The 13075-nt window shown below is 40.4% G+C and overlaps 1 protein-coding gene across 1 annotated transcript; it reads left to right on the top strand.

Moving 5' to 3' along the window:
- The first annotated feature begins 4274 nt into the window (after positions 1 to 4274).
- On the top strand, positions 4275 to 13055 carry tmco4 (transmembrane and coiled-coil domains 4). The gene is made up of 14 exons (XM_039801572.1): positions 4275 to 4400; positions 5161 to 5311; positions 6271 to 6445; positions 6584 to 6611; positions 6710 to 6839; positions 7632 to 7729; positions 8538 to 8681; positions 8863 to 8982; positions 9669 to 9833; positions 10108 to 10244; positions 10338 to 10422; positions 10837 to 10954; positions 11158 to 11275; positions 11891 to 13055. Exons 1-14 carry the CDS (start codon positions 4358 to 4360, stop codon positions 12389 to 12391), a joined length of 2013 nt encoding a protein of 670 aa, XP_039657506.1. The 5' UTR covers positions 4275 to 4357; the 3' UTR covers positions 12392 to 13055.
- Positions 13056 to 13075: the final 20 nt, after the last annotated feature.

Genomic DNA, 13075 nt, shown 5'->3' with positions numbered 1-13075 from the left:
TTTCAATGAGTAATCCATTGTAAAACTGATCACACACACACACACACACACACACACACACACACACACACTGGCAGATTAAGTGACATAGCTCAAATACAAAAGGGAAGAGGAGTTTTAGCCCAAGGGAGATTGATGGGTGATGTGTGAGACGTCTGGGTTGCTGGTTAGGTTAAAGAGTTTGTCTTATTCGTTTGGAAAATGTTCTTAAGCTTCTGTGGTTGAAAACAGTATCAGTAATTTATACCTAAAGTTGCTAGTTTAACAATCTCCTACACTATTTTCTTTTTCTTTGCCACGCTAGCATCGTAGCTCTACGGATAGCAAACATCTCAACAACTATTGGATGGAGTGCCATCACATTTTCATCAGTCTAAATTTTAATATGTCCGATATTATTATTATGATTGTTATTATTATTATTATTATTATTAATTTGCAAATGTTAGCATGCTAACCAACCAAATGAAGATGATGAACATGGTAAACATTATTCTTGTTAGCATGTTAGCATTGTCACTGTGAGCATGTCAGCCTGAATTTGGTATTTAGCTCGATGCACCGCTGTGTCAAAGTACTGTACAGCCTCGCACAGCCTGTCTGTGATGTGACAACACAACTTACTTTCTGACCTCTTTTTTGAGCTAATGAAAAGTGACATTTGAAATGTCTGGAGGGTTATAGGTAGAGGATACCATGTACTCATCTTTTTTGCTTAGTATGAATACAAACTCATCGGGGCAAGTTAGATTAAAAAAAAAGTTGAAAAGATGGCAGGTTCATCAACTACCTAAGAGTTTCCTGATTTATGAAGAAGCTGACTGAAAGAACATTTTATGGGTCATTTTAACAGCACAGGAGGGTCTGACACCAGTGGCATGTGAGAAACTTTACCCCTAATGAGCCTGAAGCCCTCTTGAAAGGCTCTGCTGGTTGTTTCCAAAAATGTTTAAAAAGAGTAACTGAGAACTAAGAATTCTGCTTTGTTAACTAATAGTTCAGCAATATACAATAAAAAGGACATTCCATTCACAGCCTCAGTTTGCACCCAAGTGCTCTCTTGTATTGTAAGGACAGAATCCACTGGCATTGCAGTATAGACTCTTTTTCTTTCATCATGAAGTCTGTGATGTGACATCACAACTTACTTTCTGACCTCTTAGGCTTTTTATTAGCTACTTAAAAGTGACATTTGGAATGGCTAGAGGGCTCTTTAAAATGCTTGTTTTTACCAACCAACAGTCCAAAACCCCAAAAATATTTACTTTACTATCATCAAAGACAAAGAAAAGCATGACATCCTAACATTTAAAAAGATGCAATCAGTCAATGTTGCTTGAAATTAGACGATTAAACGATTCATTGATTATTAAAATAGTTACTGACAGTGAGACTACCTGTACAATATTTAGTGATGCAAAACACTGCTCATGTATGATTTTAGGCATTCCAAGGAATTTTGGATGTTATTTTAATGCCACCATAGCTACAGAAACTAAAACACTGGTAACAGCAGAAGTATAAGACTGTTACCAAGGATGTTGAGTGCAGGTGTACAAATAGCCTGGATTTTGTACAAGGTACATCAGGGGTTCACTTAAAATTATGTTTTCTATCACTGCCTTTCAACACTGAAGGTTTTCAAAGTCAGACTCTGGGATTTTATTTTGCCTATAGACAAGTCTGTAATATGAGAACTGTTATGGGTCCTATTCAACTATTCTTCTTTCACAATGTCTCTTATCCGTATATCATAAAAAAGTTAGTTGCATATTATATACTTGCTGTGTTTAATGTAGAAATCATTTTTATACTATGCAAGAAAGACATTCCAAATAAAGATGTGCTATTGTATATCCTTTGTAATCAAGCTGTGGCTTTGCTACATATTAAGTCTTGTTAATGATACACCAGAGAATGTTCAGTAGGCTGTATAAACAGGATGCCTTTCAGAGACAGACAAATACAGAAGACGTAGGTTTGGAGATTCCTCTGTGACAAGGCCAGGGTTTTATTTTGACAAAGTAGACACATTGTACTAACAGTTCCTCCACGCGAAGACCTGGTGGAAGTTTAATCCGCCCTTGGACACTTTTCCGGTATTTGCCTTGCTCTCTTGTCACTGCATAGAATTCAGACTGGAAACCATGAAGGAAGATGAGAGCGGTGCCAAGTACAGTACATTGGAGCTGATGAAACAAATGGGAAGGGAGTGGGAGAGGAGCAGCCAAACAGTCTGAAAATGCCCAAGAGAAAGTCAGAGATCAACAGCACAGTGATCAGAGTGTATATTAAAATGAAGAGCAAATAAAAGAGTCACTGACATGCATTGAATCAAACTATGTCAGAACACTTAACCCTCACTCTTAGATGATAACATTCTCACATTTTAGCTTTACTATATTTCATTTTTCTGTAGCCTACTATTTTACTGTACTCACTATGTTAAACTATACTATGCTAAATATACACATGGTGAGTATGGTACTGAATGACTCAAAGGGCATTATCTCCCTTGCACATAAAAAATTATTTCCAGTCATTCCAAATGCATTGGCCTTGGTCTTTTAAGTGTCTCTTGCTCTTCTCTTTTTAATGCGTGTGACTCTACTGCTATTAAAATCCATGTATTAACCACACACCATTGAACAATGGTGTTTTCTGGTGCATTCTTAGCCATTGGCAACATCTTATCAAATTATTCCAGTGTGCTACCATTGCCATGCTCTTGAGTGAGGCTGGTTGGCAGGCAACCGTCCTCATTCTGCTGCCACCAAGCATCTGAGAGAAAGCATTTAGCAGAAAGACAGACAGACAGACAGACAGACAGACAGACAGACAGACAGACAGACAGACAGACAGACAGACAGACAGACTATCCATATGGACCTTGGACCAACTCATAAATGTGTGTGGATAGAAGGCGACCAAATAATAATAATTAAAAAAAAGGCATATTATTGCTTTACTGCTCAATTTGACTGGTAACTCTGCCACATTTCAGGATACTCTAGCCTACATTATGAAAAGAGCAACCATTCAGCTAATTGAAGTGACAAGCAAAAATAATTGGTATAATCAGGGTTGTGGAAACAGAACAGCAGAAAAAGAGAAAATAAATGTTACACTCACACCTACTGGCCAGCAGTTGTACTAGCTCTGATTTTGGATCTTGTGTCACAGGCATAGGTCGCAGGCATAGACTCTATGGCATAGACTGTAGCGTGGTCCCTTATAATGCCCATATTTTGTCTTTTTGAAAACGTATCCTTGCACTGCTATTTTTATATTACTATGTCTACATATACTTGCACTATTGGACTTATTTGGACTACCACCATGACACACACTCTCATAGAGCACCTTACCATAGAGCACCTTACCTGCCCTGTCACTGCAAGCATCTCATGTTTATACATCCCTTGGTATATTCATGTGGATTTTTTATTTAGTATCTTTTCTTTTATAGTCCATATTATTCATGTATTTTTTTGTTGTTATTTGTTATTTTAACATGCTGTTTATGATGTATGTGTATGTTGTGTGTGATGTCTTTAAGCTACTGGGACCTTGAATTTCCCCTTGGGGATCAATAAAGTATCTATCTATCTATCTATCTATCTATCCATCTATCCATCTATCTAGAGGATTTCACTGGGTCCCGCGTCTCTGTGTAAAGCAGCATTAATCAATAAAACCAGGCACTCGTGGCACATAATTCCCCATTCCTGACCTAAAGATGTGTAATAAATCAACTGTATAACAATTTCTTGGACAAAAACTTTTCAAAACGTGTCCATCGTGAACATACCCCTGCCCCGTTCTGTTGTAGGCGTGTAAGCGTACGTGGACGACGTTACGTCACTCAAAAGTTGCAAACAAATGATAGCTTCAAGGACAGTCGAAAATATTAAAACCAACTAAGTTTTTATTGTGACAGAAAGATACTTTTTTTTTTACCCAGCGCAGGGTGTGGTAAGTGCTATGGGTAAGTTGTAACAGTGATATGTCCAACAGGTTTCCAAAAGTAACATAATCGTATCATCAAACGTGTTTCCAAATGCATTTTTCTGTAAATGTTATCAATCTAATTAGGTATGTGCGAGTTGATATCGAACATTAAAACATCATCAATAAACGTTTTTGTTGCATTGGTTGATTGGGGAATATGTACCATTACTATCGGTTGGGTCAGTGCAGGGTCAGTGCCGTAGTCTCGCATTGCCAGACCATGGCTGTATTAAGAGTGCCAGACCTATCTCCACAGCGCTGTATTAACGTGTGCCTTTCAGATATCAGAGCTCAGGAGGAACACGTGAAGGCAACAAAAGTTTAGAGTAAAGAGATATCTGTGGCCATGGAGGAAAAACAGAGCAATACGGACACCACTTTTGCTCCAGGTACCGTAGAATACGTTTATTATTTGTTTAGTGTGGCAGTAGAGTAGTAGAGTAAGTTATTAAATTGACCACCTTGTCAAAAGTAACCAGTGAACCGTTAGCTAGTTAACTGTCCAGGCTGACGCAGTGGTCTCTATCAGCCAGCTGTTGGTAGCAGCTAACAAAAGTGTCGTGTGCTGTTAAAATGTACTTTAAGCTATAAGGAGAGTTGGAAATCCACTCGGGTCTCCTTTTAGCTGCCTCTGTATGTTGAATTCAGGTCAGTTCATCAGAGAGATGATGAGAAGCACAAAGTTCGTGTAACCTAATTCCGTGTAATGTTAGTTAGCTATTTGCCAGACTAGAACGAAACGTCAAACTAAACTACGCTCCGAATCGGGCTGTTACATTTCTCATAGGTGACATTAACATATCTTGTGTGTCCTAAGTCCTTAAATCAATTCATTGGGGTCGTCTGGGTGATCCACCAAACCGTATTGAGAAAGAGCAAGCTCCAATCTGCGATTTGAACCCCTGCTGGCCCTGCTGACAGCATTTCAAATATTCTAGGCTACACGTTGTCTGTATACCAATAACAATTTGAGGTTCTGACTCATGATTAATGTGACTTTGATATGTCTTCATGTGTCACTTGTTTTTGGCATCTGTGTGTCACTTGCATTTTGGTTTCTTCAATGATGTTAATCTAACTGTCACATTAAAGAGGCCCTATAAAGCTTGTTGGGGTTAATTATTAAGCTTTGTTTATTTATCACTTTAGACCCAGGGGGGGCTGTAACAACACAAGATGGCCCAGGTGACCCCAGCCCAGAGGAAGTAATCAGCAGACAGCTGACTGAACAGGGCCGGTTTGCTTATGCTGCACTGTGTGGTGTGTCTCTGGGCCAGTTGTTCACTGGACCTGAAAACAGGTAACCGAGCCATGAAGGATAATGTCATCATGACATTCTGTGTGTGTGTGTGTGTGTGTGTGTGTGTGTGTGTGTGTGTGTGTGTGTGTGTGTGTGTGTGTGTGTGTGTGTGTGTGTGTGTGTGTGTGTCCATTCTACTGATATCAATATAGTCATTTTGTTGAAGAGTGCTTGCTTCTGTTTTTTCTAGTAAGCTCAAATCTACATCTAACTTCCTCTAATTCCACCTTAATTATTTAAGGAATAAGGGACCGATCACTGACAAGTTTATATATATATATATATATGTATACATGTATGTATATATGTATGTATGTATGTGTATATATATATATATATATATATATATGTATGTATGTATGTATGTATGTATGTATGTATGTATGTATGTGTATATATAAATATAAATAACAAAAACTACAAAATCTAATTTGGACTTGCACGTGCAGTTATGCATGTGGTCATCTAGGGTCAAATTTAAGTGGGTGAGAGAGAGATTCTTACAAAGGTTTGCTATTGGATTAGGAAAAAAATGAGCAGAGGAAGCCACTCCGAAACTCAAAGAAATCATGTGGTCTGGCCTTTTATTTATTTATTTTTCTGCACAAATGCAACATTTCTGAATGCTGCTTTTCCTTCTTCTACATGTGAATATCCATGTGCATTAATAACTTGTTTAACTAGACTGTGAACACGGGTGTAAGAAAAAATCAATACACTTGAGTATCGTGATATTTTATTTTGCAATACTGTATAGATTTTCAAAAAGGCAATATTGATTTAAAAAAAATCCCAATATATCGCCTTACGCACAGTATCGGAATATATTGAATCTTGACCCATGTATCGTGATACGTATCGTATTGCCAGATTCTTGCCAATACACAGCCCTAACTGTGAATAATAATGCTTTAACTGAAGTGTGAACCTGAGGAGATGAACAGTTGCGTGTTTCTCAGTGTGTTCAGGGACAAGTATCTGCAGGGCTTGGTCCGCTGGCTGAACCTGGATGAGTCGGTGATGCCCGTTATGGGGGCTTTCCTGTCAGGCCTGGGCTTTGAGGGCTCCGACACCTTTCTCTCCATCCTACAGGCCGAACCACTTCTGGCTTCAGGGGCCACCCCCATCATACAGGTGTTGCTCACTCTAATTCTATTATTTTGTGATTTGATAGGAGTGTTTCATGACTGATCATGCAAACAAAACAAATTAGCTTGTGTCTGGATTTCTACAAACTCACAAACTATAACCAGCTTTCACTTCGTATCACAGGATCTGGTGTCTTTTTCTGTCAAAGACGGTAAGAATGCTTTGATGAATTAATGATTAATTGTCTACTTCAAGTTGGTGTAAATTCATATAAGCCTGTTCCTTTATGACTTTCGTGGTCTGTCACAGGCCAGTACGATGCCAGATCGAGGGTTCTCATCCGTCATGTCAGCTGTCTGCTACGAGTCTTTCCACAGCAGCTGGAGGAGTTTGAGGAAACACTGGGAGAGAGGCTGAGGGAAGCAGGAGAGGAGAGCGAGTAAGTTCTGTTTGGATAGAAGGAAGGAAGGAAGGATGGATGGAAAATGATTCTGACTGATTCTACGTTTATGTCGTGCCTTACTTAATTTAAGAATAAAAAGTGTGTGTGTGTGTGTGTGTGTGTGTGTGTGTGTGTGTGTGTGTGTGTGTGTGTGTGTGTGTGTGTGTGTGTGTGTGTGTGTGTGTGTGTGTGTGTGTGTGTGTGTGTGTGTGTGTGTAAAACAATCTCTGCGCATGACAGTCACACGTAGGGTTGGGCAATATATCGATATTATATCGATATCGTGATATGAGACTAGATATCGTCTCAGATTTTGGATATCGTTATATCGTGATATGACATACGTGTTGTCTTTTCCTGGTTTTAAAGGCTGCATTACAGTAAAGTGATGTACTTTTCTACCAGACTGTTTTAGCTCTTCTATTATTTGCCTTTTCCCCACTTAGACATGATATCCACATTACTGATGCTTATTTATCTAAAATCTAAATGTGAAGATATTTTGTTAAAGCACCAATTGTCAAGCCTGGAATATCGCCGCAATATCAATATCGAGGTATTTGGTCAAGAATATCGTGATATCGGATTTTCTCCCTATCGCCCAGCCCTAGTCACACGTGTATCCAAAATGATAGCATGAAGGTGACTGTGTAGCGTAAACAAGCAGCTTTTTTTTTTTTTTTCAGGATGTCACGTTAAATGCACAAGATGAGTCATTTGACATTTTTATTTGTAGAGCTCATGAATATTTCAACTAATTCAGATGGTCTGTCTGACTCTGCTCTTTAGAGAGGAGTCCTCTCTGCGTCTGAGGCGAGAAAGAGGGCGAAAGTTGCGCCGCTATCTCCTCATTGGACTAGCCACCGTGGGAGGAGGAACTGTGATTGGTGATTATTCCTGCTTCAAGTGCTTTTTGAAAACCTCTTTAAATGGACTTTTGAAACATCCAGTATCATATGTGGACACATAGACTTTAATCGATAAGCTTATCAACTGATAATTAAATCACCATAGAGTGTTAAAGGTCCCATGGCATGAAAATTTCACTTTATGAGGTTTTTCAACATTAATATGAGTTCCCCCAGCCTGTCTATGTTCCCCCAGTGGCTAGAAATGGTGATAGGTGTAAACCGAGCCCTGGGTATCCTGCTCTGCCTTTCAGAAAATGAAAGCTCAGATGAGCCGTTTTGAAATCTGCTTGTTATGAGGTCATAACAAGCAAGGTTACCTCCCCTTTCTCTGCTTTGCCCGCCCAGAGAATTTGGCCAACCCATGAGAGAGAGACATCATGGCTTTCAAACGAGCAAAGTGGCAGTTGGTCAAGGCCACACCCCCACCATCCACCTTGCCACTCCCACTCTCCTCCTCAATAGCTTCAGACACAGAAATGGCACATACTAAGGAAAGCTCATTGTAGGACTGGCTCTAGTGGCTGTAGTTCTGCACCAAAGCTGAATTTCGGGAAAGAGACTTCAGATACAGTATTAGGGCACCACTAAGGTCTATATAAAAGCATCCAAAGAGCACCATGTCATGGGACCTTTAAGACAGAATAGTCAGAATAATGCACGAAGATTGCATCTTGCATCAGTTCACCACACACTCCGTAGACTTAACTTTTCTTTAAAAGGCTTCACTCTACACATATTGGCTATTTTTTCCTGTACTGACTGCATTGTTTGTGCCTTTTGCCAGGTGTGACAGGTGGGCTGGCAGCCCCCTTAGTGGCAGCAGGGGCCAGTGCTGTGCTGGGTGCAGGAGGGGCTGCTGCTCTGGGCTCAGCCACTGGCATTGCAATCATGGCCTCCCTGTTTGGAGCAGCAGGAGCTGGATTGACTGGTGAGAATGTTGGAAGACATGCGATGCGTGCAGATAGAAGTCACCTTTTAGAATTTTGACTGAATGTGATAAATACACATTTGTGCTATCCCCTTAGTTTCATATATTTTGCTTTTCTCACCTTCTTGATATCTGCTCTTCCCTACCTTTTTTGTTCCATTTTTATACATTGTTTCTCCAGGCTATAAGATGAATAAGTGTGTCGGGGCGATAGAGGAGTTTGAATTCCTGCCGCTGAGATCCGGGAAGCATCTTCACCTGACCATCGCGGTGACAGGTTGGCTCTGCGGTGGTAAATACAGTAAGTATGGCTTCTGTTGTCACTTCAACCGCTTACAATTTTCCACTGATTAAGCGAGGTCCATATGGATAAGTCCTCTATCATGGATGGTATATGTTAATTAACATGGCAATATCAATATATACAGTATTATGGTATAATACATTTTCTGTCAAATGAATTGAGAACATTTTCATGGATAAATAAGAGAGAAAATAATGTCTGTTTTTGATACTTTGCGCTCAAAGGGGTTAATCGTAAGACATCGTTGCATCATAACAACTGAACTGAACCTACAACTGCACTGGACGTGTGTGTGTGATCAAATTAGATCAAATCATTTTACCTTCCAATATTTGTCTTTGTCATCGCAGTTAAGCCTCTTAATATAATTCTGTAAATTCGTCAAAACATCCTGGAAAAACAATACATATTTTTTAAGTATGGAGGATACATAGATGGGATTGCTGGGCAACAGTTGTGCACATAATGTTCTATACCAGAGTGGTCACCTGAGATTATGCAAACAAACCACTTACGTTTTGCTTTTACATAAAACGATACAGCTCTCTCCCCCCCCCCACTAAAAAATACACTAGGTTACAAGCTTAGTAACCCCTTCACATACAATAGCTAAAAAAAACCACTTAGTTTACAAGTGCTGCTTAGTTGTTTCCTTACGTAAAAACGCAACTACTGTCTTCCAGGTTCGTTCCAGGCCCCGTGGTGCAGCCTTGGCGAGTGCGGGGAACAGTACTGCCTGGTGTGGGAGTCTCGTTTCCTCAAGGATCTGGGCTCAGCCATGGCCTCTCTGTTGGATGGGCTGGTCAGCATGGTGGCCCAGGAGGCGCTCAAGTACACAGTGCTCTCAGGTAGGACGGTGCCAGAAGCACTTAGTCTATTCAGTGGGTCTCTATTTGGAAACAGGAGTGTTTGTGTTAGTGTTCAAATATGTTCTGTTCTGTTCTGAACCTGTGACATGTGACGTAAAAAAGGGCAATGCGTTTGTGGCATTGATCGCTGATAACGAGTTGATTTCTGTTTAACAACCCCGACTGTCTTATCTATCTGGCTTATTGTCCTTTTGTTGTATTGACCCTTTCTTGGTACTGCATCGATGTCTTTTCACACCACCACGCTGACCAGGCATTGTGGCGGCTCTGACGTGGCCTGCATCTTTGCTGGCAGCAGCCAGTGTCATTGACAACCCCTGGTGTGTTTGTCTGAACCGCTCAGCTGAAGTGGGGAAACACCTGGCACAGGTTTTGAGAAGCAGACAGCAGGTATCGTACTACCTTTTTACATTCAGCAAACACTAGGAGGATGAAAGCTACTTCCGAATTGTGCATCTCTTCTCTTTCTGTGTGTATTTGAAGGGTAAGCGGCCTGTCAGCCTCATAGGTTTCAGTCTTGGGGCCAGAGTTATCTACTACTGTCTTCAGGAGCTTGCAAACGACAAAGGTACAAACGCCTTATCTGTGGATAAAGCGTATTTTTATTATGCGTCACGATTAGATTCACACCCATGATTCCTTAATCATCTCTTTTGCTAAGTCACTGGCGAAGCCAATTAATCTAATTCAGTTTCTCATCTTCCATCATTTTATTACATTACATGCCATTTAGCTGACGCTTTTATTCAAAGCGACTTACAATTGCTATACTGTATATGTCAGAGGCTGCACACCTCTGGAGCAACTAGGGGCTAAGTGTCTTGCTCATGGACACATTGGTTGATGTATCGCAGTGGGAATTGAACCCAGATCTCCCACACCAAAGGAATGTGTCATATCCACCACGCCATCACCACCCATTTTTTTTTTTTTTTTTTATGTACATTGTTCTGACGAGTCCTGTATTGCTGTGATTCCTCAGGGAGTGAAGGAGTAGTGGAGGATGTAGTCCTCTTGGGGGCCCCCGTGGACGGCTCTGAAAAGGCCTGGGAGAGAATGTCCAGGGTAGTGGCTGGAAAGATAGTCAACGGCTATTGCAGGTAATCTGACAGAGCTCTAACCTTTAGTATGCATTGAGTAAAATGTCTACATTTTTTACAGTGAAAGCTTACAGTGGCTTCATAGTTTTGATATACTCATCATTTAGTCGTTGTATGTCTGAGGTCCAGTGTTTTGGATGCAGTATTTTTGATTTGTGAAGTATTTCATGAATAAATGACTTTCTGCACTATCCACCTGTCAGAGGGGACTGGCTCCTGGGGTTCTTGTACCGAAGTTCATCTGCACAAATGTCTGTTGCTGGGCTACAGCCAATCAACATCCAGGATCGGCGTATAATCAATGTGGATCTTTCCTCAGTGGTGAGTCAGAGCATTTTTTTCCGAGTAAATGTGAGCTAAAGATGATTTAACATCTCAAGGTTTTCATCTTTTGAAGAAAAACCCCACATGCATCAGTTGCCTCAAATTGACACTTTTCATGCATAAAAATGTCACGCTTGTTTTGTTAGATCAGAGTCTGTGAAATAATAATATAAGAGGTCATGGACTAATTGATGCAATTCCTAATTTTATTAGCACTTAAAAAGAAACAGTGCGTATTGCTTGAATACAATTTAAAAGATAAGAAAAGAAACAAGGCCCTGCTGGTCTGTTTCATTTTACAGCAATGCCTTTCTGCCACGCTGTAAATCAACATGATTCCACATGAACCTTCAACATGTGGATAACATCTGGTTCAAGAAAACTAGTTGATGCTTTACAAAACTAGGTGAAGCATCAGAGGTTTCACATTTCACTCGACTTAACATTTAAAAAAAAAGAATGGTGAAGAAACCTACAGGACATGTCTGGAGCACCATAAACTATACACAGTACCTGGTCATGTAATGTAGGAATATACACTGTAATTTACAAAGAAACGTGTCCTTTTTTTTTTTTTTTCGGGGACAGTAAAACCATGTTTCTGCTTCCCAGGTGAAAGGTCACTTGGACTACATGCGTCAAATGGACACCATCTTGGTGGCAGTCGGTGTTCCCACCAAAGAAGTCCCAGGAGCCTCCTTTGCTCTTCCTCACTTTGTAACATTCACACAAGGGACAGTGGACATCACGGAGCAAACCCCCAACGAGCAACAAGTGACTGAGACACAAAACCAAGCCGAGGAGGCTGAGACCTGCACAGGAGGAAGCGGAGACGTGAAAGAGGCGGCAGAGACCGAGGAGATGGGCGACGGTTGGGATATCCCTGATATTTCAGACCTGCTGGACTCATTAAATGATACCGAATCGGACCGGAACAACGTACTACAAACTTCTGAGGAGAGTGCAAGTAACGACAACACAGCATCTGCTTTAAATGCCCCGAGTGACGGCGTAGAGGAGGCGGACCCTGACAATGAACACATATCATGGAGCTGGGATGATACACACTGGACTACAGAGCACACACACGAACAAAGGCAGCCAAACTTGTAAAGAGCATGTTACTGGGCCAGCTGCTTCCCTGTAAAATCTTGTCTTCTCGAGTTTTTTAGTTTTTTCAGCATCAAAGCTTTGTTGGTGAAAATATCCATTCCGTTCTCAACACGCCGAGAGGGAGACGGCTAAAAAGTCAATGCACACATATGGCAGCCTCAAGTGAAAATCTCCGGCTTTGTTTAATCACAACATGTTGTTTTTAGACAATTTTTAAGATTTTGTAAATGATGTACATTTTTATTACCAACTGTAAATAGTGTCCTAAATTGTTTTCTAAACTCGCTGTGAGATCAAATACCTGTAAATATTACTTGTCTCTTGCAGATTTTAGAGGATGCTACACAATAGGTGATATCTCTGTTCCTCTCACATCCTTCTAATTTTCATCCATTGGCCTGGTTGCTATGGATATCTCACAGTATTTATTTTCCATAGGGCCAAGGATAATTCAGTGAATGCATCTTCTTCAAGGTCTTTCTTTTCTCTATTCCGTCCATGCCAATGTGAAGCACTGCTTACTGATAATACTGGAAAAAGTTGGTTTCTTCATCCATATTTCGTAATTGTAAAGACATAATTCAAGATAGAACAAGGGTGGAACTTTGTGTCATGGACATTTTTCTGTGACAATAAAAAATGAGGCGAGTGAGTAAATCAGAAATTGTTATAAGCTTCAATGCT

The sequence above is a fragment of the Perca fluviatilis genome, chromosome 5, assembly GCF_010015445.1.
Source record: "Perca fluviatilis chromosome 5, GENO_Pfluv_1.0, whole genome shotgun sequence".
In the NCBI taxonomy this organism is placed as follows: domain Eukaryota; kingdom Metazoa; phylum Chordata; class Actinopteri; order Perciformes; family Percidae; genus Perca; species Perca fluviatilis.
This window is presented reverse-complemented; position numbering and strand designations above follow the sequence as displayed.